This window comes from Coregonus lavaretus, assembly GCF_964263955.1.
Source record: "Coregonus lavaretus genome assembly, chromosome: 8".
Classification (NCBI taxonomy): domain Eukaryota; kingdom Metazoa; phylum Chordata; class Actinopteri; order Salmoniformes; family Salmonidae; genus Coregonus; species Coregonus lavaretus.
In genome coordinates, this window is record NC_139995.1 from 58,852,895 (window position 1) to 58,876,894 (window position 24,000).

General features: G+C 46.7%; 1 protein-coding gene across 1 annotated transcript in view; it reads left to right on the forward strand.

The window, feature by feature from the left end:
• atg7 (ATG7 autophagy related 7 homolog) overlaps positions 1 to 24,000 on the forward strand; it is a gene marked incomplete at its 3' end in the record, with an annotated part of 83,900 nt that overhangs the window by 39,653 nt on the left and 20,247 nt on the right. The window contains exons 13-16 of the mRNA XM_084167700.1: positions 2,179 to 2,373; positions 3,146 to 3,382; positions 3,631 to 3,746; positions 11,548 to 11,623. Coding sequence (XP_084023826.1) covers positions 2,179 to 2,373; positions 3,146 to 3,382; positions 3,631 to 3,746; positions 11,548 to 11,623 — 624 coding nt within the window. The remainder of the gene's footprint in view (positions 1 to 2,178; positions 2,374 to 3,145; positions 3,383 to 3,630; positions 3,747 to 11,547; positions 11,624 to 24,000) is intronic.

Consider the following 24,000-nt stretch of genomic DNA (forward strand, 5'->3'; position numbering starts at 1 on the left):
AGAAATGTTACGATAACTTGGCACTCCAAATGGAAAAGGTTGCCGACCGCTGGTGTAGCCTATTTCCGGCAACTTCAGGAGCTTAAAGGCGGAATCAGGAGGCTATATTGATCTCTGGCTCCCTCTTTAGCAATTTGTGTGTCTTCGTTTTTAATCGCAGAGCTTAAAGCATCAGACAAGCTCTGTATTTTATGCAAACATAGCGTTTATCTATATATGGAGAAATACACGTTTAGAAATTTCGACCAGTCGATTGGTCGAAAGAACAGAGGACTCTTGGTCGTCCAATATTTTGTTGTTGTTGTTGTCTGGGACAGCCCTAGTCCTGTATCTAGGAGATGTAAGAAAGATCAGGAAATATTTTTGTTTTTGTGGACACATTTAACCCCATATTTTTGTTGCCACAAAACTACCTCCATACTTCCATTCGTTTGTATGGGTTATCTTCAGATGAGTCCTGTGACACTTGTGGGGGTGCAATCTGGCCTGTTAATCACTCTTTGATCGTGTTTACATGTGCTCCGAGCATCGTGTTTACATGTGCTCCGAGCATCGTGTTTACATGTGCTCCGAGCATCGTGTTTACATGTGCTCCGAGCATCGTGTTTACATGTGCTCCGAGCATCGTGTTTACATGTGCTCCGAGCGTCGTGTTTACATGTGCTCCGAGTGTCGTGTTTACATGTGCTCCGAGCGTCGTGTTTACATGTGCTCCGAGCGTCGTGTTTTACATGTGCTCCGAGCGTCGTGTTTACATGTGCTCCGAGCGTCGTGTTTACATGTGCTCCGAGCGTCGTGTTTACATGTGCTCCGAGCGTCGTGTTTACATGTGCTCCGAGCGTCGTGTTTACATGTGCTCCGAGCGTCGTGTTTACATGTGCTCCGAGCGTCGTGTTTACATGTGCTCCGAGCATCGTGTTTACATGTGCTCCGAGCATCGTGTTTACATGTGCTCCGAGCATCGTGTTTACATGTGCTCAGAGCATCGTGTTTACATGTGCTCCGAGCATCGTGTTTACATGTGCTCCGAGCATCGTGTTTACATGTGCGCTCCGAGCATCGTGTTTACATGTGCGCTCCGAGCATCGTGTTTACATGTGCGCTCCGAGCATCGTGTTTACATGTGCGCTCCGAGCATCGTGTTTACATGTGCGCTCCGAGCATCGTGTTTACATGTGCGCTCCGAGCATCGTGTTTACATGTGCGCTCCGAGCATCGTGTTTACATGTGCTCCGAGCATCGTGTTTACATGTGCTCCGAGCATTACATGATTATGCAGCTCCTGCAAGTCTGATGAAGTCCTGGACAGCTGAGCTGGTGTTAGCCCAATGGGGATCTCTCCCATTTGTATTCCATGGTTGTCTTGTTAAAGTGATGCTCCAGAGCTTTTGTATAATTTCAGCCAGTGGTTTGAAAGTAGGACTAACAAGCCTAAATGTGTACCATTTCATATGATGTGTTTCGTCAAATACTTTTTATAACTAACCAAAGATGGGCCATAACCTGTCGTTTTTCCATGGGAATGAATGAATCATAGTGGGCAGAACAAGCAAGGAGGTGGGAAGAGCCAAGTACGAGCTAGCGAGTTCCTATTGGCGCGTTCTAGCATGTATTTGTATATTTTCCGTTAGGGAACGCCTACTCTGTGAAATGCAATAACTAATTTCACCCTTGCACTCCTTCGAAAACAACGTTTTTTTGAAACTTTGGCAAAAGGGTAAAGTCTACAAAACTTAGTCCACTCAGTTTGTAAGATTTTAGTTTTGGGAACAAAGAACTGTATTGAGATCAAATATTGCATCGATGAGAAAATGTGCAGAATGTCGTCCAAAATCCATCTGGCTCCATCTTCTCCCACTTCCTGCCTCCGGGCTTCCTCTCATCACCATATTAGGTAGTGAGTGGAAATGCCAACCGGATGCTTCACATTTATACATCCGGAGAAAACATCTGGATCATTGCTTATAGATATATTTTCTTGGCAATTCGTATTATACGTTACAAACTTGTGAGTGCTTAAGATCCCGGACTGCATCTTTTAACAAAATGGGTATTATATCCTACGGTAACCTATATGATATCTGTGTGTGGAGGACCGTCCTATGCCGGTCAACTTCCACATGATCTCTATACGTGTTATACCTGTTGAGTTAAACTCTATGATATGTCCCCTAATAGAATGCAGAGGGCCACGTGATGAGCATCCCTATGCCAGGTCACCCGGTCAACTTCTCTGAGGCGACCGTGTCCCAGGCCCGGCGCGACGTGGAACACCTGGAGAAACTGATCTCAGAGCATGACGTCATCTTCCTGTTGATGGACACCAGGGAGAGTCGATGGCTGCCCACTGTTCTAGCAGCTAGTAACAGGAAGGTATGGGGGGATGGGATGGGGGGGGACACACCAGGTCTCTACTTCACCGCTAGAATCAGGCAACACATGGGTTGTGTGGCCCAAATGGCATCCTATATAGTGTAGTACAAGCCTTATGGGCCCTGGTCAAAAGTAGTGCATTATATAGGAAAAAGGGTGCCATTTGGAACGCAGACAGGGTCATCCAGTGTGTGGCTCTACTGTGGAGCAGTGTTCAAAAGAAAATGTGTTCCAAACAGCACCCTATTCCCTATAGTGAACTACTTCCTACCAAGGCCTATAGGGAATAGGGTGCCATTTGGGATGCACTCAGAGCACGTTCAGGTAACTCTTCGTAAGAACTGAGATGATCATTATTATGAAATCAACACAAACCGTTCAGGGGGCCATCTTAGCCTGGAGAACACTGTGGATGCATCCCAAATGGCACCCTATTTCCTATATGGGCCCAGGTCAAAAGTAGTGCACTATGTAGGGAATAGGGCCCCGTTTGGAACGCAGCCTATATCCTTAATGGCTTGGTGTATAATAGTCTATAGCAGCATATTGAACTCAACCCAGTGACTTACTCATCAACATAATGAAAGTGGGATTGTTTTGCTAATCTATATGTGTTTAGCTTGGAGAGGTCATTTCATGTTTTATTTAACAAACACGCTTAGGTTCTTCACATCTCTTCCTCCCTCCCTTCTCTCTCTCTCTCTCGCTCTCTCGCTCTCTCGCTCTCTCTCGCTCTCTCTCCCTACCTCTCTCCCTCCCCCTCTCTCTCCAGTTGGTAGTGAATTCTGCCCTGGGCTTTGACACCTTCGTGGTGATGAGACACGGTCTGAAGAAACCTAAACCCTGTGAACCAGGAGACTCCTCGGAACCCTCCTCTTCCTCCTCCGCCTCATCCTCTTCCTCCACGCCGGCCGAGCCCGCCCAGCTCCCAGCAGCCTCTCTGTTCTCCAACATCCCCGGACACCGCCTCGGATGCTACTTCTGTAACGACGTGGTCGCCCCCGGAGACGTAAGACGCCATGTTGTTATTGTGTAATTGCCCCCCCCCCGGAGATGTCAGATTTTCACATTCAAATTAAAAAAAAAAAAAAGCTTTATTGTGTATCAAATGGAGAGAAAAAAAATCACCTTTGGTAAGAGGCTCACACGCAACACATTTTGAGAAAACAAGTAACACAGAAATGCAACATGGGGACACAAAAAAAAGTTCAACCAGACCCTGGACCTCGGCGTTGATGCTGTTGTTGTTTGTATCAGTCCACCAGAGACCGGACCCTGGACCAGCAGTGCACAGTGAGTCGTCCAGGCCTGGCCATGATAGCAGGAGCCCTGGCTGTGGAACTCATGATCTCCATACTGCAGCACACTGAAGGGTATGGATGGACATGCGTACATACATTCACACAGCCATGGGATGTTTTCTATTGAATGTCATCCAAGCTAGTTGATTGGTCTGGCAGGTGAAGGATTTGAAAGACTCAATATGTAACGTTAGTAAAGCTGTAGTGTGAGACCCGCTTCGTTATATGGGTCATATCCAGGGTTGGGGTCATATCCAGGGTTGGGGTCATTTTCCAGGGTTGGGGTCATTTTCCAGGGTTGGGGTCATTTTCCAGGGTTGGGGTCATTTTCCAGGGTTGGGGGTTGGGGTCATTTTCCAGGGTTGGGGTCATTTTCCAGGGTTGGGGTCATATCCAGGGTTGGGGTCATTTTCCAGGGTTGGGGTCATTTTCCAGGGTTGGGGTCATTTTCCAGGGTTGGGGTCATATCCAGGGTTGGGGTCATATCCAGGGTTGGGGTCATTTTCCAGGGTTGGGGTCATTTTCCAGGGTTCAGGTCAATTCCATTTGTATTTTCAGTCAATTAAAAAAAGTAAACCCAATTCCAAGTTTTCCTCATTGAAAAGCATTGAAGATAATTTAAATTAAAATGTTGGTATAATTTCTGAATTGACTAGAACCCTAACCCTGGTAATCTCTGACTATATGCAATATACTGAGTGTTCAAAACATTAGGAACATCTTCCTAATATTGAGTTGCACCCCCCTTTGCCCTCAGAACAGCCTCAATTCGTCAGGGCATGGACTCTACAAGGTGTTGAAAGCGGTGTGCCTGGCACCTACTACCATACCCTGTTCAAAGACACTTAAATACTTTGTCTTGCCCATTCACCCTCTGAATGGCACGCATACACAATCCATGTCTCAATTGTCTCAAGGCTTTAAAATCCTTTAACCTGTCTCCTCCCCTTCATCTACACTGATTGAAGTGGATTTAACAGGTGACATCAATAAGGGATCATAGCTTTCAACTGTCATGGAAAGAGCAGGTGTTCTTAATGTTTTGTACTCTCAGTATACGTTTCAGTATACATATTTCTCTCAATGTTTTTGCAGTGTGGAAGGATCCAGAGGCTTTCATCTGTGAGTGTGTATGTGGCTGGGTCTGTGCGTAACAGTGTGTGTATGTGCGCGCGCCATTTCATGCGTGCGCCTGTGTATAGTCAGTCTGAATAGGCCTCTCTCTGGCCTAGATAACAGCTATTGAAATGCATTAAGCTGCTAGCGGAGGGGAAGCTTAGGGAGGAGAGGAGAGGAGGAGGAGAGGAGGCTTGGAGAGGAGAGGAGAGGAGGCTTGGAGAGGGGAGGAGAGGAGGCTTGGAGAGGAGAGGAGGGGAGGCTTGGAGAGGAGGGGAGGCTTGGAGAGGAGGGGAGGCTTGGAGAGGAGGGGAGGCTTGGAGAGGAGGGGAGGCTTGGAGAGGATGGGAGGCTTGGAGAGGAGGGGAGGCTTGGAGAGGAGAGGAGGGGAGGCTTGGAGAGGAGGGGAGGCTTGGAGAGGAGAGGAGGGGAGGCTTGGAGAGGAGGGGAGGGGAGGCTTGGAGAGGAGGGGAGGCTTGGAGAGGAGAGGAGGGGAGGCTTGGAGAGGAGAGGAGGGGAGGCTTGGAGAGGAGAGGAGGGGAGGCTTAGGGAGGAGAGGAGGGGAGGCTTAGGGAGGAGAGGAGGGGAGGCTTAGGGAGGAGAGGAGGGGAGGCTTAGGGAGGAGAGGAGGGGAGGCTTAGGGAGGAGAGGAGGGGTGGCTTGGAGAGGAGAGGAGGGGAGGCTTGGAGAGGAGAGGAGGGGAGGCTTGGAGAGGAGAGGAGGGGAGGCTTAGGGAGGAGGGGAGGCTTGGAGAGGAGAGGAGGGGAGGCTTGGAGAGGAGAGGAGAGGAGAAGCTTAGAGAGGAGAGGGGGCTTAGGGAGGAGATGAGGCTTAGGGAGGAGATGAGGCTTAGGGAGGAGATGAGGCTTAGGGAGGAGAGGAGGCTTAGGGAGGAGAGGAGGCTTAGGGAGGAGAGGAGGCTTAGGGAGGAGAGGAGGCTTAGGGAGGAGAGGAGGCTTAGGGAGGAGAGGAGAGGAGGCTTAGGGAGGAGAGGAGAGGAGGCTTAGGGAGGAGAGGAGAGGAGGCTTAGGGAGGAGAGGAGAGGAGGCTTAGGGAGGAGAGGAGGCTTAGGGAGGAGAGGAGAGGAGGCTTAGGGAGGAGAGGAGAGGAGGAGAAGCTTAGGGAGGAGAGGAGTGGAGGCTTAGGGAGGAGAGGAGAGGAGGCTTAGGGAGGAGAGGAGGCTTAGGGAGGAGTGGAGGGGAGGCTTAGGGAGGAGGGGAGGCTTAGGGAGGAGAGGAGAGGAGGGGAGGCTTAGAGAGGAGGGGAGGAGGGGAGGCTTGGAGAGGAGGGGAGGCTTAGGGAGGAGAGGAGAGGAGGGGAGGCTTAGGGAGGAGAGGAGGGGAGGCTTAGGGAGGAGAGGAGGGGAGGCTTAGGGAGGAGAGGAGGGGAGGCTTAGAGAGGAGAGGAGGGGAGACTTAGGGAGGAGAGGAGGCTTAGAGAGGAGAGGAGGGGAGGCTTGGAGAGGAGGGGAGGCTTGGAGAGGAGAGGAGGGGAGGCTTAGGGAGGAGAGGAGAGGAGGGGAGGCTTAGGGAGGAGAGGAGGGGAGGCTTAGGGAGGAGAGGAGGGGAGGCTTAGGGAGGAGAGGAGGGGAGGCTTAGGGAGGAGAGGAGGGGAGGCTTAGGGAGGAGAGGGGAGGCTTAGGGAGGAGAGGGGAGGCTTAGGGAGGAGAGGGGAGGCTTGGAGAGGAGAGGAGGGGAGGCTTAGGGAGGAGGGGAGGGGAGGCTTAGGGAGGAGAGGAGAGGAGGGGAGGCTTGGAGAGGAGAGGAGGGGAGGCTTGGAGAGGAGAGGAGGGGAGGCTTGGAGAGGAGAGGAGGGGAGGCTTGGAGAGGAGGGGAGGAGAGGAGGGGAGGCTTAGGGAGGAGAGGAGAGGAGGGGAGGCTTGGAGAGGAGGGGAGGCTTAGGGAGGAGAGGAGGGGAGGCTTGGAGAGGAGAGGAGGGGAGGCTTGGAGAGGAGAGGAGGGGAGGCTTGGAGAGGAGAGGAGGGGAGGCTTGGAGAGGAGGGGAGGCTTGGAGAGGAGAGGAGGGGAGGCTTGGAGAGGAGAGGAGGGGAGGCTTGGAGAGGAGGGGAGGCTTGGAGAGGAGAGGAGGGGAGGCTTGGAGAGGAGAGGAGGGGAGGCTTGGAGAGGAGAGGAGGGGAGGCTTGGAGAGGAGAGGAGGGGAGGCTTAGGGAGGAGGGGAGGCTTAGGGAGGAGGGGAGGCTTAGGGAGGAGAGGAGAGGAGGGGAGGCTTAGGGAGGAGAGGAGGGGAGGCTTGGAGAGGAGAGGAGGGGAGGCTTGGAGAGGAGAGGAGGGGAGGCTTGGAGAGGAGGGGAGGAGAGGAGGGGAGGCTTGGAGAGGAGAGGAGGAGAGGAGGGGAGGCTTGGAGAGGAGAGGAGGGGAGGCTTAGGGAGGAGAGGAGAGGAGGGGAGGCTTAGGGAGGAGAGGAGGGGAGGCTTAGGGAGGAGAGGAGGGGAGGCTTAGGGAGGAGAGGAGGGGAGGCTTAGGGAGGAGAGGAGGGGAGGCTTGGAGAGGAGAGGAGGGGAGGCTTGGAGAGGAGAGGAGGGGAGGCTTGGAGAGGAGAGGAGGGGAGGCTTGGAGAGGAGGCTTAGGGAGGAGAGGAGAGGAGGCTTAGGGAGGAGAGGAGAGGAGGCTTAGGGAGGAGAGGAGGCTTAGGGAGGAGTGGAGAGGAGGCTTAGGGAGGAGTGGAGAGGAGGCTTAGGGAGGAGTGGAGAGGAGGCTTAGGGAGGAGAGGAGAGGAGGCTTAGGGAGGAGTGGAGAGGAGGCTTAGGGAGGAGGGGAGAGGAGGCTTAGGGAGGAGTGGAGAGGAGGCTTAGGGAGGAGTGGAGAGGAGGCTTAGGGAGGAGAGGAGAGGAGGCTTAGGGAGGAGGGGAGAGGAGGCTTAGGGAGGAGTGGAGAGGAGGCTTAGGGAGGAGTGGAGAGGAGGCTTAGGGAGGAGAGGAGGCTTAGGGAGGAGAGGAAGGGAGGCTTAGGGAGGAGAGGAGAGGAGGCTTGGAGAGGAGAGGAGAGGAGGCTTGGAGAGGAGAGGAGAGGAGGCTTAGGGAGGAGTAAGTGCACTACTTTAGAACAGATCCCTATGGGTAGTGTTATGTGAGGATTTATAGGGTGCCACTTGGGACGTAACCAAAAGGCTGAGGAAGGAGAGGAGGGGAAAAGAGGAAGCAACATAGAGACCCTTTAAACCCCAAGCTATGGAGAAGAGAGTAGTCTGTTCCACCACTCAGTGTTACTGTAGTCTTTAAACCCCAAGCTATGGAGAAGAGAGTAGTCTGTTCCACCACTCAGTGTTACTGTAGTCTTTAAACCCCAAGCTATGGAGAAGAGAGTAGTCTGTTCCACCACTCAGTGTTACTGTAGTCTTTAAACCCCAAGCTATGGAGAAGAGAGTAGTCTGTTCCACCACTCAGTGTTACTGTAGTCTTTAAACCCCAAGCTATGGAGAAGAGAGTAGTCTGTCCCACCACTCAGTGTTACTGTAGTCTTTAAACCCCAAGCTATGGAGAAGAGAGTAGTCTGTCCCACCACTCAGTGTTACTGTAGTCTTTAAACCCCAAGCTATGGAGAAGAGAGTAGTCTGTCCCACCGCTCAGTGTTACTGTAGTCTTTAAACCCCAAGCTATGGAGAAGAGAGTAGTCTGTTCCACCACTCAGTGTTACTGTAGTCTTTAAACCCCAAGCTATGGAGAAGAGAGTAGTCTGTTCCACCACTCAGTGTTACTGTAGTCTTTAAACCCCAAGCTATGGAGAAGAGAGTAGTCCGTCCCACCACTCAGTGTTACTGTAGTCTTTAAACCCCAAGCTATGGAGAAGAGAGTAGTCTGTTCCACCACTCAGTGTTACTGTAGTCTTTAAACCCCAAGCTATGGAGAAGAGAGTAGTCTGTCCCACCACTCAGTGTTACTGTAGTCTTTAAACCCCAAGCTATGGAGAAGAGAGTAGTCCGTTCCACCACTCAGTGTTACTGTAGTCTTTAAACCCCAAGCTATGGAGAAGAGAGTAGTCTGTTCCACCACTCAGTGTTACTGTAGTCTTTAAACCCCAAGCTATGGAGAAGAGAGTAGTCCGTCCCACCACTCAGTGTTACTGTAGTCTTTAAACCCCAAGCTATGGAGAAGAGAGTAGTCTGTCCCACCACTCAGTGTTACTGTAGTCTTTAAACCCCAAGCTATGGAGAAGAGAGTAGTCTGTCCCACCACTCAGTGTTACTGTAGTCTTTAAACCCCAAGCTATGGAGAAGAGAGTAGTCTGTTCCACCACTCAGTGTTACTGTAGTCTTTAAACCCCAAGCTATGGAGAAGAGAGTAGTCTGTCCCACCACTCAGTGTTACTGTAGTCTTTAAACCCCAAGCTATGGAGAAGAGAGTAGTCTGTCCCACCACTCAGTGTTACTGTAGTCTTTAAACCCCAAGCTATGGAGAAGAGAGTAGTCTGTCCCACCACTCAGTGTTACTGTAGTCTTTAAACCCCAAGCTATGGAGAAGAGAGTAGTCTGTCCCACCACTCAGTGTTACTGTAGTCTTTAAACCCCAAGCTATGGAGAAGAGAGTAGTCTGTCCCACCACTCAGTGTTACTGTAGTCTTTAAACCCCAAGCTATGGAGAAGAGAGTAGTCTGTTCCACCACTCAGTGTTACTGTAGTCTTTAAACCCCAAGCTATGGAGAAGAGAGTAGTCTGTTCCACCACTCAGTGTTACTGTAGTCTTTAAACCCCAAGCTATGGAGAAGAGAGTAGTCTGTCCCACCACTCAGTGTTACTGTAGTCTTTAAACCCCAAGCTATGGAGAAGAGAGTAGTCTGTCCCACCACTCAGTGTTACTGTAGTCTTTAAACCCCAAGCTATGGAGAAGAGAGTAGTCTGTTCCACCACTCAGTGTTACTGTAGTCTTTAAACCCCAAGCTATGGAGAAGAGAGTAGTCTGTTCCACCACTCAGTGTTACTGTAGTCTTTAAACCCCAAGCTATGGAGAAGAGAGTAGTCTGTTCCACCACTCAGTGTTACTGTAGTCTTTAAACCCCAAGCTATGGAGAAGAGAGTAGTCTGTTCCACCACTCAGTGTTACTGTAGTCTTTAAACCCCAAGCTATGGAGAAGAGAGTAGTCTGTCCCACCACTCAGTGTTACTGTAGTCTTTAAACCCCAAGCTATGGAGAAGAGAGTAGTCTGTTCCACCACTCAGTGTTACTGTAGTCTTTAAACCCCAAGCTATGGAGAAGAGAGTAGTCTGTCCCACCACTCAGTGTTACTGTAGTCTTTAAACCCCAAGCTATGGAGAAGAGAGTAGTCTGTTCCACCACTCAGTGTTACTGTAGTCTTTAAACCCCAAGCTATGGAGAAGAGAGTAGTCTGTTCCACCACTCAGTGTTACTGTAGTCTTTAAACCCCAAGCTATGGAGAAGAGAGTAGTCTGTTCCACCACTCAGTGTTACTGTAGTCCAGCGGTCACCAACCTTTTCTGAGTCAAGATCACTTTCGCAGTCAAAAAGCAAGCAGAGATCTACCGCTCCTAATGAAAACAGTTCTGTAGGAATGAGGTTTGTGCAGTAAGCAGGCCTAATACATTATCACAGCATATTGGCTATATGCCTGACCTACCAATACGGTTGTTCTCAGACCATATTGTATTTCAAAACTCGACCGGTTGGTGACCGCTGCTGTAGTCCGTTATAAACTGAGTAGATACAGGACTCGGTGCACTGTGCTAGAACCCACTGGGCACAGATGTCATTTCAACGTATAGTTTTAATTTACATTTGATTGAGTTGTCAACTAACGTGAATTGGTTTAGGTTAAAGGTTGGGTGAAAAAAAATAACTGTCTAAAATGTCTGAAATATCCTTTACGTTGATTTTAAGTTTTGCAAATACAATTTGTTTTCCACATTGATACAACGTCATCATCAACAACATTGATTCAACCAATGGTCATCTTCAGGCTGAGGAGTGAGTTTTTACACATCCCAATCAGCTAGACTATTGAATGGTGCTTTCAGATGTATCTGACAGATGATACATAGAGCAGTTCAGGACATAAAGTATTCTAGTATCAACAAACAAGTTTTGCTCATTATAAAAACATCAATAATAAATAAATTACAATACATTCTGAGCTGAATGACATTTTAAAGCATCACGCTTTTTTTTCCCTTTGAGAGCCAGTTAATCACAGAGAATTCACTTGCGATTTTAAAATAATGTTTTATAACTATTAGAGAGCGAATAATACATGTGACATTAGAATGAGAAAATGAACTGCAGTGTTTCTTTCATTATACTGAATTGTTAGTTACAAAACGTTATTTTTAATCGCAAGTGCATTCTCTTTTGATTAAGTGGCTCTTACAGAAATGTTTTTGATGTTTTAAATTTAGACAGACAGCAGATTTTAAACTGCCTCTTTTTTCTCCGTCTACTTGTGTTCTGATGGCTAGAATCTGGTGTGTGATTCTGACGAGCCCTGTGCTGTTTTGACAGACACTCAAGTTGACAGCTCGTGGTTCTATATTTAGTTCTGTCTGTACTGACCCTGTCTGTGTCTCTCACTGTCTCTCTCGCTCTCTCTCCCCCCTCCCCCTTTCTTTCTCTCTCTCTCTCACCCCCTCTCTCTGTCGCTCTCTCACTCTCTATCTCGTCTCTTGCTCTCTCAATCTCTCTCCCCTCTCTCTCACGCTCATTCTCTCACTTTCTCTTGCTCTCTCTCATTCTTTCTCTCTCTCTCCCTGTCTCTCTCTCCCCCCATTCTTTCCCTCCCCCCCTCTCCTCCAGAGGTTATGCGGTGGCCAGCAGTAGTGATGATAGGATGAATGAACCTCCAACCTCCCTGGGTCTCGTCCCTCATCAGGTCAGTCAACGTTCTCGCTCTCCCACCATCTCTCTCTCAATTTCAATTTCAATTTAAGGGCGTTATTGGCATGGGAAACGTATGTTAACATTGCCAAAGCAAGTGAAGTAGATAGTAAATAAAAGTGAAATAAACAATACATATTAACAGTAAACATTACACTCCGAAGTTCCAAAAGAATAAAGACATTTCAAATGTCATATTATGTCTATATACAGTGTTGTAACAATGTGCAAATAGTTAAAGTACAAATGGGAAAATAAATAAACATAAATATGGGTTGTATTTACAATGGTGTTTGTTCTTCACTGGTTGCCCTTTTCTTGTGGCAACAGGTCACAAATCTTGCAGCTGTGATGGCAAACTGTGGTTTTTCATCCAGTAGATATGGGAGTTTATCAAAATTGGTTTTGTTTTTCGAATTCTTTGTGGATCTCTGTAATCTGAGGGAAATATGTCTCTCTAATATGGTCATACATTTGGCAGGAGGTTAGGAAGTGCAGCTCAGTTTCCACCTCATTTTGTGGGCAGTGTGCACATAGCCTGTCTTCTCTTGAGAGCCAGGTCTGCCTACGGCGGCCTTTCTCAATAGCAAGGCTATGCTCAGTGAGTCTGTACATAGTCAAAGCTTTCCTTAAGTTTGGGTCAGTCACAGTGGTCAGGTATTCTGCCACTGTGTACTCTCTGTTTAGAGCCAAATAGCATTCTAGTTTGCTCTGATTTTTGTTAATTCTTTCCAATGTGTCAAGTAATTCTCTTTTTGTTTTCTCATGATTTGGTTGGGTCTAATTGTGTTGTTGTTGTCCTGGGGCTCTGTGGGGTCTGTTTGTGAACAGAGCCCCAGGACCAGCTTACTTAGGGGACTCTTCTCCAAGTTAATCTCTCTGTATGTGATGGCTTTGTTATGGAAGGTTTGGGAATCACTTCCTTTTAAGTGGTTATAGAATTTAACGGCTCTTTTCTGGATTTTGATAATTAGCGCCCAGGTCTGACAGAATCTGTGCAGAAGATCTAGGTGCTGCTGTAGGCCCTCCTTGGTTGGTGACAGAAGCACCAGATCATCAGCAAACAGTAGACATTTGACTTCAGATTCTAGTAGGGTGAGGCCGGGTGCTGCAGAATGTTCTAGTGCCCTCGCCAATTCTGTGATATATATGTTGAAGAGGGTGGGGCTTAAACTGCATCCCTGTCTCACCCCACGGCCCTGTGGAAAGAAATGTGTGTGTTTTTTGCCAATTTTAACCGCACACTTGTTGTTTGTGTACATGGATTTTATAATGTCGTATGTATTTCCCCCAACACCACTTTCCATCAATTTGTATAGCAGACCTTCATGCCAAATTGAGTCAAAAGCTTTTTTGAGACCAACAAAGCATGAGAAGACTTTGCCTTTGTTTTGGTTTGTTTGTTTGTCAATTAGGGTGTGCAGGGTGAACACGTTGTCTTTCGTATGATAATTTGGTAAAAAGCCAATTTGACATTTGCTCAGTACATTGTTTTCACTGAGGAAATGAACTAGTCTGCTGTTAATGATAATGCAGAGGATTTTCCCAAGGTTGCTGTTGACGCATATCCCACGGTAGTTATTGGGGGGCAAATTTGTCTCCACTTTTGTGGATTGGGGTGATCAGTCCTTGGTTCCAAATATTGGGGAAGATGCCAGAGCTAAGGATGATGTTAAATAGTTTAAGTATAGCCAATTGGAATTTGTGGTCTGTATATTTTATCATTTCATTGAGGATACCATCAACACCACAGGCCTTTTTGGGTTGTAGGGTTTGTATTTTGTCCTGTAGTCCATTCAATGTAATTGGAGAATCCAGTGGGTTCTGGTAGTCTTTAATAGTTGATTCTAAGATTTGTATTTGATCATGTATATATTTTTGCTGTTTGTTCTTTGTTATAGGGCCAAAAAGATTGGAGAAGTGGTTTACCCATACATCTCCGTTTTGGATAGATAGCTCTTCGTGTTGTTGTTTGTTTAGTGTTTTCCAATTTTCCCAGAAGTGGTTAGAGTCTATGGATTCTTCAATTACGTTGAGCTGATTTCTGACATGCTGTTCCTTATTTTTCCGTAGTGTATTTCTGTATTGTTTTAGTGATTCACCATAGTGAAGGCGTAGGCTCAGGTTTTCTGGGTCTCTATGTTTTTGGTTGGATAGGTTCCTCAATTTCTTTCTTAGGTTTTTGCATTCTTCATCAAACCATTTGTCACTGTTCCTTTTCTTCGGTTTTCTGTTAGAGATTTTTAGATTTGATAGGGAAGCTGAGAGGTCAAATATATAGTTTAGGTTTTCTACTGCCAAGTTTACACCTTCACTATTACAGTGGAACGTTTTGTCCAGGAAGTTGTCTAAAAGGGATTGAATTTGTTGTTGCCTTATTGTTTTTTGGTAGGTTTCCATACTACTTTCCTTCCATCTGTAGCATTTCTTAATATTATTCAGTTCCTTTGGCTTTGATGCCTCATGATTTAGTATTGCTCTGTTCAAGTAGACTGTGATTTTTCTGTGGTCTGATAGGGGTGTCAGTGGGCTGACTGTGAATGCTCTGAGATACTCTGGGTTGAGGTCAGTGATAAAGTAGTCTACAGTACTACTGCCAAGAGATGAGCTATAGGTGTACCTACCATAGGAGTCCCCTCGAAGCCTACCATTGACTATGTACAGACCCAGTGTGTCCATCTCTCTCTCACTCCCTCATCCCTCCCTCTTTCCCTCCATCCCTCTCATTCACTCACTCTCCATCCCTCTCTCTCTCCCTACATCCCTCTCTCTCTCTTCCTACATCCCTCTCTCTCTCTCCCTCCATCCCTCTCTTTTTCTCCTCCACCCCTCTCTTTCTCCTCCACCCCTCTCTTTCTCCTCCATCCCTCTCTCTCTCTTCCTCCATCCCCTCTCTCTCCCTCATCCCTCTCTCTCTCTCCCTCCATCCCTCTCTATCTCTCCCTCCATCCCTCTCTCTCTCTCCCTCATCCCTCTCTCTCCCTCATCCCTCTCTCTCTCCCTCCATCCCTCTCTCTTTCTCCTCCATCCCTCTCTTTCTCCACCTCTCTCTCCTCCATCTCTCTCTCTCTTCCTCCATCCCTATCTCTTTCTCCACCTCTCTCTCCCTCATCCCTGTCTCTCTCTCCCTACATCCCTCTCTCTCTCTCCCTACATCCCTCTCTCTCTCTCCCTCCATCCCTCTCTCTCTCTCCCTTCCTCCATCCCTCTCTCTCTCCCTCCCTCCATCCCTCTCCTTTTCTCCTCCACCCCTCTCTCCCTCCCTCCATCCCTCTCTTTTTCTCCTCCACCCCTCTCTTTCTCCTCCACCCCTCTCTCTTCCTCCATCCCCCTCTCTCTCCCTCATCCCTCTCTCTCTCTCCCTCCATCCCTCTCTCTCTCTCCCTCATCCCTCTCTCTCTCCCTCATCCCTCTCTCTCTCCCTCATCCCTCTCTCTCTCCCTCCATCCCTCTCTCTTTCTCCTCCATCCCTCTCATTCTCCACCTCTCTCTCCTCCATCTCTCTCTCTCTTCCTCCATCCCTATCTCTTTCTCCACCTCTCTCTCCCTCATCCCTGTCTCTCTCCCTACATCCCTCTCTCTCTCCCTACATCCCTCTCTCTCTCTCTCCCTTCCTCCATCCCTCTCTCTCCCTCCCTCCATCCCTCTCTTTTCTCCTCCACACCTCTCTTTCTCCTCCACCCCTCTCTTTCTCCTCCATCCCCCTCTCTCTCTCTCATCCCTCTCTCTCTCCCTCATCCCTCTCTCTCTCCCTCCATCCCTCTCTCTCCCTCCATCCCTCTCTCTCTCCCTCATCCCTCTCTCTCCCTCATCCCTCTCTCTCTCCCTCCCTCTCTCTTTCTCCTCCATCCCTCTCTTTCTCCACCTCTCTCTCCTCCATCTCTCTCTCTCTTCCTCCATCCCTATCTCTTTCTCCACCTCTCTCTCCCTCATCCCTGTCTCTCTCTCCATCTCTCTCTCCCTCCATCCCTCTCTCTCTCCCTCCATCCCTCTCTCTCTCTCCCTCCATCCCTCTCTCCCTCTCTCTCTCTCCCTCTCTCTCTCTCCCTCCATCCCTCTCTCCCTCATCCCTCTCTCTCTCCCTCCATCCCTCTCTCTTTCTCCTCCATCCCTCTCTTTCTCCACCTCTCTCTTCCTCCATCCCCCTCTCTCTCCCTCCATCCCTCTCTCTTTCTCCTCCATCCCTCTCTTTCTCCACCTCTCTCTTCCTCCATCCCTATCTCTTTCTCCTACGTCCCTCTATTCATCCCTCTATCTCTCCCTCTATTTCTCTCTTTATTCCTCCCAGTCTCCTCCTTCATCCCCTCCTTAGCCTGAATACTCTCATTACTGCACACCCTCTCTCCCTCTCTCTCTCTCCCTCCCCCTCCCCCTCTCCCTTCCACCCTTCCTTTCCTCCTTCTTTCCATCCTTTCTCTAATTCACCTCATTCCTCTCCTCCATGGATGGGATTGCCACCATTTCCTCCAGAAGCAATGTACCAGGGTGATTCAAGTCTTCCTGTAATATGTGAGTGGGTGCGTGCTATAGGAAATGACTGATTCATGTAGAGCTTTAGGAAATGCCTTCTGTGCCTCTTTACCATTTTGCCCAGTAGCTTGGAAGAAGCTAGGCTATTACATGGTGTACTGCGCTGCTCAACATCCAGGAGATGAGAGGGTACACATTAGGCATATCTGGGAGAGGAGAGGAGAGGAGAGGAGAGGAGAGGGTACACATTAGGCATATCTGGGAGAGGAGAGGAGAGGAGAGGAGAGGAGAGGAGAGGAGAGGAGAGGAGAGGGTACACATTAGGCATATCTGGGAGAGGAGAGGAGAGGAGAGGAGAGGGTACACATTAGGCATATCTGGGAGAGGAGAGGAGAGGAGAGGAGAGGAGAGGAGAGGAGAGGAGAGGAGAGGAGAGGGTACACATTAGGCATATCTGGGAGAGGAGAGGAGAGGAGAGGAGAGGGTACACATTAGGCATATCTGGGAGAGGAGAGGAGAGGAGAGGGTACACATTAGGCATATCTGGGAGAGGAGAGGAGAGGAGAGGAGAGGAGAGGAGAGGAGAGGAGAGGGTACACATTAGGCATATCTGGGAGAGGAGAGGAGAGGAGAGGAGAGAATGATACACTGCTCCTCTTAGACACTCTGCGCCAGACAGACTAATTCTCCTCCCTAATGCCCAGCAATGGACTGAATTAAATAGCTACTTATCCTCCCTCTCACAAGTGGCATGACTGCATCACATAGTTGTCACTTGGGACTTCCTGTCTAAATAACCTACAGCGCATTGGGAAAGTATTCAGACCCCTTGACTTTTTCCACATATTGTTACATTACAGCCTTATTCTAAAATGGATTCAATAAATAAAAATATTCATCAATCAACAGACAATAATGACAAAGTGATTTTTGTTTTTTACAGAAGCATTCAGACCCTTTGCTATGACACTCGAAAATGTAGCTCAGGTGCATCCTGTTTCCATTGATCATCCTTGAGATGTTGCTACAATTTGATTGGAATCCACCTGTGGTAAATTCAATTGACTGGACATGATTTGGAAAGGCACACACCTGTCTATATAAGGTCCCACAGTTGACAGTGCATGTCAGAGCAAAAACCAAGCCATGAGGTCGAAGGAATTGTCCGTAGAGCTCCGAGACAGGATTGTGTCGAGGCACAGATCTGGGGAAGAGTACCAAAACATTTCTGCAGCACTGAAGGTCCCCATTCTTAAATGGAAGAAATTTGGAACCACCAAGACTCTTCCTAGAGCTGGCCGCCCAGCCAAACTGAGCAATCGGAGGAGAAGGGCCTTGGTCAGGGAGGTGACGAAGAACCTGATGGTCACTCTGATAGAGCTCCAGAGTTCCTCTGTGGAAATGGGAGAACCTTCCAGAAGGACAACCATCTCTGCAGCACTCCACCAATCAGGCCTTTATGGTAGAGTGGCCAGACGGAAGCCACTCAGTAAAAGGCACATGACAGTCCACTTGGAGTTTGCTAAAAGGCACCTAAAGGACTCTCAGATCATGAGAAACAAGATTCTCTGGTCTGATGAAACCAAGATGGAACTCTTTGGCCTGAATGCCAAGCATCATGTCTGGAGGAAACCTGACACCATCCCTACGGTGACGCATGGTGGTGGCAGCATCATGCTGTGGGGATGTTTTTCAGCAGCAGGGACTGGGAGACTAGTCTGGATTGAGGGAAAGATGAACTGAGCAAAGTACAGAGAGATCCTTGATGAAAACCTGCTCCAGAGCGCTCAGGACCTCAGACTGGGGCGAAGGTTCACCTTCCAACAGGACAACGACCCTAAGCACACAGCCAAGACAACGCAGCAGTGGCTTTGGGACAAGTCTCTGAATGTCCTTGAGTGGCCCAGTCAGAGCCCGGACTTGAACCCGATCGAACATCTCTGGAGAGACCTGAAAATAGCTGCAATGACGCTCCCCATCCAACCTGACAGAGCTTGAGAAGATCTGCAGAGAAGAATGGGAGAAACTCCCCAAATACAGGTGTGCCAAGCTTGTAGCGTCATACCCAAGAAGACTCAAGGCTGTAATGCTGCCAAAGATGCTTCAACAAAGTACTGAGTAAAGGGTCTGAATACTTATGTAAATGTCATATTTCCGTTTTTTTATTTTATTCTAAAAACGTGTTTTTGCTTTGTCATTGTGGGGTATTGTGTGTAGATTGATGAGGGGGGAAAAAACGATTTAATCAATTTTAGAATAAGGCTGTAACGTAACAAAAAGTTGGAAAAAGTCAAGGGGTCTGAATACTTTCGGAATGTACTGTATGGACTGGTATCTTCTGTCTACAGAACAGATGGACTGGTATCTTCTGTCTAAAGACGGTATACTATTAAGATGACGTCTGTTATACACACAAAAGCACACACACGTGCACGCTTGCAGTCACACACAGGCGCGCGCACACACCCATTAACCCTCCATAGTCTGCTGCTACTCTATTAAGGTGACGGAATGCTACAGCACACTGGGCTGCACAAACACGCAGCTACGATGAGATGATTAGCCTCGTTAACAACACAACAGCTAATGATCGGTATTCATTCTGATCCTCCTCCCTGTCTGACCCTATTGACATTTCAGCTGACCAATACGAAGAGATGGTACTGTAATATTAAAGTTTTTGTGTGTTTGTGTGTGTATTTTTGTTTAACTGTCCTCACAAGGATAGTAAAACAAGGAAGATTCAGACAAGTGGGGACATTTTGCCGGTCCTCACGAGGAGAAATGCTATTTTAGGTTTAGGATTATGGTTAGAATTAGGGTTAGGTATTTGTATTTATTAAGTATCCCCATTAGCTGCTGCCAAGGCACTGCACTGAAGTCTAACAAAACAGCCCCCACAATCTTTTTATCATCAATTTATCTCAGCCAATCATCAGTCATTTGTGTAAGTGCTGTGCATGTTGAATGTCCTTCCCTATAAGCGTGCTGAAAGTCTGGTGTTAATCTGTTTACTGTAAAATAGCATTGTATCTGGTCAAACACCATTTTTTCCAATAGTTTACTAAGGGTTGTTAACAGGCTGATTGGTCGGCTATTTGAGCCAGTAAAGGGGGCTTTACTATTCTTGGAATGACTTTTGCTTCCCTCCAGGCCCTGAGGGTACACACGTTCTAGTGGGCTTAAATTGAAGATAAGGCAAATAGGAGTGGCAACATCGTCCGCTATTATCCTCAGTAATTTTCCATCCATGTTGTCAGACCCCGGTGGCTTGTCATTGTTGATAGGCAACAATAACTTTTTCACCTCTTCCACACTCACTATACGGAAGTCAAAATTACAATGCTTGTCTTTCATAATTTGGTCAGTTATACTTGGATGTGTAGTGTTGGCATTTGTTGCTGGCATGTGGCCTAAGTTTGCTAATCTTGCCAATGAAAAAAATAAAAAATAAAAGTAGTTGGCAATATCAGTGGGTTTTGTGATGAATCTGATTCAATGAATGGTGGAGCTGAGTTTGCCATTTTGGCCATAATTTCATTTAAGGTGCTCCAAAGCTTTTTACTATCATTCTTTATTCTTTTATATGATTTATCTTTGTTTCATAGTATAGTTTCTTATTTTTATTCAGTTTAGTCACATGATTTCTCAATTTGCAATACGTTTGCCAATCGGTTGTGCAGCCAGACTTATTTGCCATTCCTTTTGCCTCATCCCTCTCAACCATAACATTTTTCAATTCCTCATCAATCCACGGGGATTTAACCGTTTTTAGTAACTGGAATAAGCAATTTCATAAATTTGGCAAGTGCAGCGTCTGGTTGCTCCTCATTACACACCACAGACCAGCAAATCATCAACATCATCAACATAAGAATCACTACAAAACATATTGTATGACCTCTTATACACAATATTAGGCCCAGCCTTGGAACTTTGGTTTTCCTAGATATGGCTACTATATTGTGATCACTACATCCAATGGATTCGGATACTGCTTTCAAACAAATCTTAGTAAAGATATGATCAATACATGTTGATGATTTAATTCCTGTACTGTTTGTAACTACCCTGGTAGGTTGACTGATAACCTGAACCAGGTTGCAGACACTGGTTACAGTTTGAAGCTTTCTCTTGAGTGGGCAGCCTGATGAAAGCCAGTCAATATTTAGATCACCCAGAAAGTATACCTATCTATTGATATCACATACATTATCAAGCATTTCACACGTTATCCAGATACTGACTGTTAGCACTTGGTGGTCTATAGCAGCTTCCCACCAGAATGGGCTTTAGGTGAGGCAGATGAACCTGTAGCCATATTACTTCAACAGTATTTAACATGAGATCCTCTCTATGCTTTACAGGAATGTGGTTCTGAATATAGACGGCAACACCTCCACCATTCGCATTTCTGTCTTTTCTGTAGATCTTATAACCATATATTGCTACCACTGTATCATCTAAGTGAGTTTCAGAGATTGTCAGAATATGAATGTCATCTGTTACTAGCAAATTATTGATTTCATTAACCTTGTTTCTTAAGATATATATGTTAATATGGGCTATTTGTAACACTTTTCTGAGTTGCTTGATTGTTTTTAATGCTTTACTGGGAAGCTTATCAGAAGTAGACATGCTCATGTTATTTGTTTATATTGGAGCTGATAGTGCAGGGTGAGCTGCACACAGTGGACTTCCTCTTCAGGCACACCGGCTCAGTGCTAACAGTATAAATCCGGTTCTTAGGCTCATGATTACTGCATCCAATAGCTGCAGGATCAGCAGAGACATTCAGGGCAGTTAGAGGGACATAAATTAGGTTACCCACATTGTGTCTACCGACGCCCCTGGGAAAATGTACATTTGCTGAAGCATTATGACAACTCTGATGACTTTAGGTATAGTTTTGGGGTTTGGGATTAAGGTTATGGTTAGGTTAGGTGTTAGGGAAAGTAGGATTTTGGATGGGAATCAATTATTTGTTCCCCACAAGGATAGTAATACAATAATACAAAGTGTGTGTGTGTGTGTGTGTGTGTGTGTGTGTGTGTGTGTGTGTGTGTGTGTGTGTGTGTGTGTGTGTGTGTGTGTGTGTGTGTTGACTGTGATGGTTGTGAGCTGCAGAGGACAGTTTTTCATGGTTATGACACAGTGCCCTCCTGTGGCTGTCTAGAGAACTACACGTCTCCCCTGGCTCCAGTCCACAAATGAATCTACTCCAAATGATCACCACCACCATAGTCCTGCTGTGGCTGTGCTGGGTGCTAAATGGCATATACAGCGCCTTCAGAAAGTATTCATACCCGTTGACTTATTCCACATTCTGTTGTGTTACAGCCTGAATTCAACATGGATTAAATAAATACATAAATAAAGGATCCATCTACAGACAATACCCCATAATGACAAAGTGAAAACATGTTTTTGTTTTGTTTTTTTGGGGTGCAAAAATATCTCATTTACATACATATTCACACCCCTTAGTCAATACTTTGTAGAAGCACCTTTTTGGAAGCGATTACAGCTGTGAGTCTTTCTGGGTAAGTCTGTAAGAGCTTTTCACACATGGATTGTGCAATATTAGCACATTTTTATTATTAAAAAAATTCTTCAAGCTCTCACAAATTGGTTGTTGATCGTTGCTAGACGACCATTTTCAGGTCTTGACATAGTAAAAACTGTAACTCAGCCACTCCGGAACATTCACCGTCTTCTTGGTAATTAACTCCGGTGTAGATTTGGCCTTGTGTTTTAGGTTATTGTCCTGCTGAAAGGTGATTTCATCTCCCAGTGTCTGTTGGAAAGCAGACTGAACCAGGTTTTCCTCTAGGATTTTGCCTGTGCTTAGCTCCATTCAGTTTATTTTTTATCCTGAAAAACTCCCCAGTCCTTAACGATTACAAGCATACCCATAACATGATGCAGCCACCACTATTCTTGAAAATATGGAGAGTCTGCTTTTTTTTTAACCCATTTACCGATAGGTGCCCTTCTTTGCGAGGCATTGGAAAACCTCCCTGGTCTTTGTGGTTGAATCAATCAGTGTTTGAAATGCACTGCTCGACTGAGGGACCTTACAGATAATTGTATGTGTGGGGTACAGAGATGAGGTAGTTGTTCAAAAATCATGTTAAACACTATTATTATTGCACACAGATTGAATCCTTGTAACTTATTATGTGACTTGAGCACATTTGTACTCCTGAACTTATTTAGGCTTGCTTTAACAAAGGGGTTGAATACTTATTGACTCAAGACCTTTCAGCTTTTCATTTTTTATTAATTTGTAAAATTATCAGGTCATGTTGATCTTGCTGGAGGGTTATTACATCACTAAGGGTCCATGATGGACTGATGATGAAACAGTTAAGAAGCCGTAGAGCCGGCAACAGGTCTAAACCGTCCTCCCAAAGTTTTTTGCAAAAACAAATACGTTTGTTTCCATAAAAATAAATAAATAAACAAACAAATTTGTATAGAAAGACACAAATCAACAGGAATTCAGCTAAAAATGTATTTAGTTGAGGAAATGTGTTCACCAATTATTCTCACAAATTCAAAAAAGAGCCGTGATCATGTCTCAATGTAATCAAGGTATGAAATTATTTTTTTTAAATTTTATTTGCAGTACAACTTTATTATAATTCTGACCAAAATCGGCCCGTGGTTGAAATCTAGTGACCCCTGACCCCTGCTGTAGGGGTCACCTACCCCTGCTGTAGGGGTCACCTGCCCCTGCTGTAGGGGTCACCTGCCCCTGCTGTAGGGGTCACCTGCCCCTGCTGTAGGGGTCACCTGCCCCTGCTGTAGGGGTCACCTGCCCCTGCTGTAGGGGTCACAGACAGACCTGTGTCTGTCTGGAGAGATCAGCTCTGTTTCTATGGCAGCCTCTCTCGCCCAGGGTTGTTCAAGACTAACATCTCATACTCTCACTCTTTATTTTTACCCTCCATCTCTCTCTCTCTCTCTCTCTCCCCCTACTCTCTCTTGCTCTCTCCCTCCCTCTGTCTCGTATCCTCTCTCTCTCTCTCTCCCTCCCTCTGTCTCGTATCCTCTCTCTCTCTCTCTCTCTCATTTTTTTTTTCTCTCTCTCTCTCTCTCTCTCTCTCTCTCTCTCTCTCTCTCTCTCTCTCTCTTTCTATCAACGAGTGCATGCAGGCTGCATGGGATTATTTCACCAAATTATTCTGTGAATGTCATTTAGCAAGCAGGGAACATGCCACAGCCTCATATTCCCTGCTCCTTCCTCCCTCAGCCATTTTCTCTCTCCAGTCAGTGTCTTTGTGTGATTAACATTGAACGACTGAACCATGTCTTCAGATGTGTGACGACCTTAGTTGCTAATATAGGACGACTGAACCATGTCTTCAGATCTGCCCTGATGTTTTCCAGAGACAGTGATTGTTATCTCAGCTAGTGTCTAACAATGCTTATCAGTCCCTTTGAAATTAGCCTGTTAAACCTTCTCTCTCTCTCTCTCTCCTTCTTTCTCTCTCTCTCTCTTTTTTTCTCTCTCTCTCTTTCACTCTCTCTTTCACTCTCTCTCTCTCTCTCTCTCTCTCTCTCTCTCTCTCTCTCTCTCTCTCTCTCTCTCTCTCTCTCTCTCTCTCTCCTTCCTTATTCATTAGATCCCAGAGCCCCTTCTCTCTTTTCTGCCCCCTCTGTATCTCTCTTCCATTAATCTCCTCCCTCTGGCTCTTTTTTCTCTTTCCACTCTCTCCCTCTGATTGGCCTGTCTGCCTCACCATGTCATCACAGGAAAGCATGATGATTGGAGCAGAAAAAAAAAAGAAGTAAAAAACAAACATGTGTTGTAATACCACTTCAACACCAGATGGCGGTGTTGTCACACCTCTTAGTATGTATTAAGTCAGGAAATGGAAAATAGCTGATCACTTT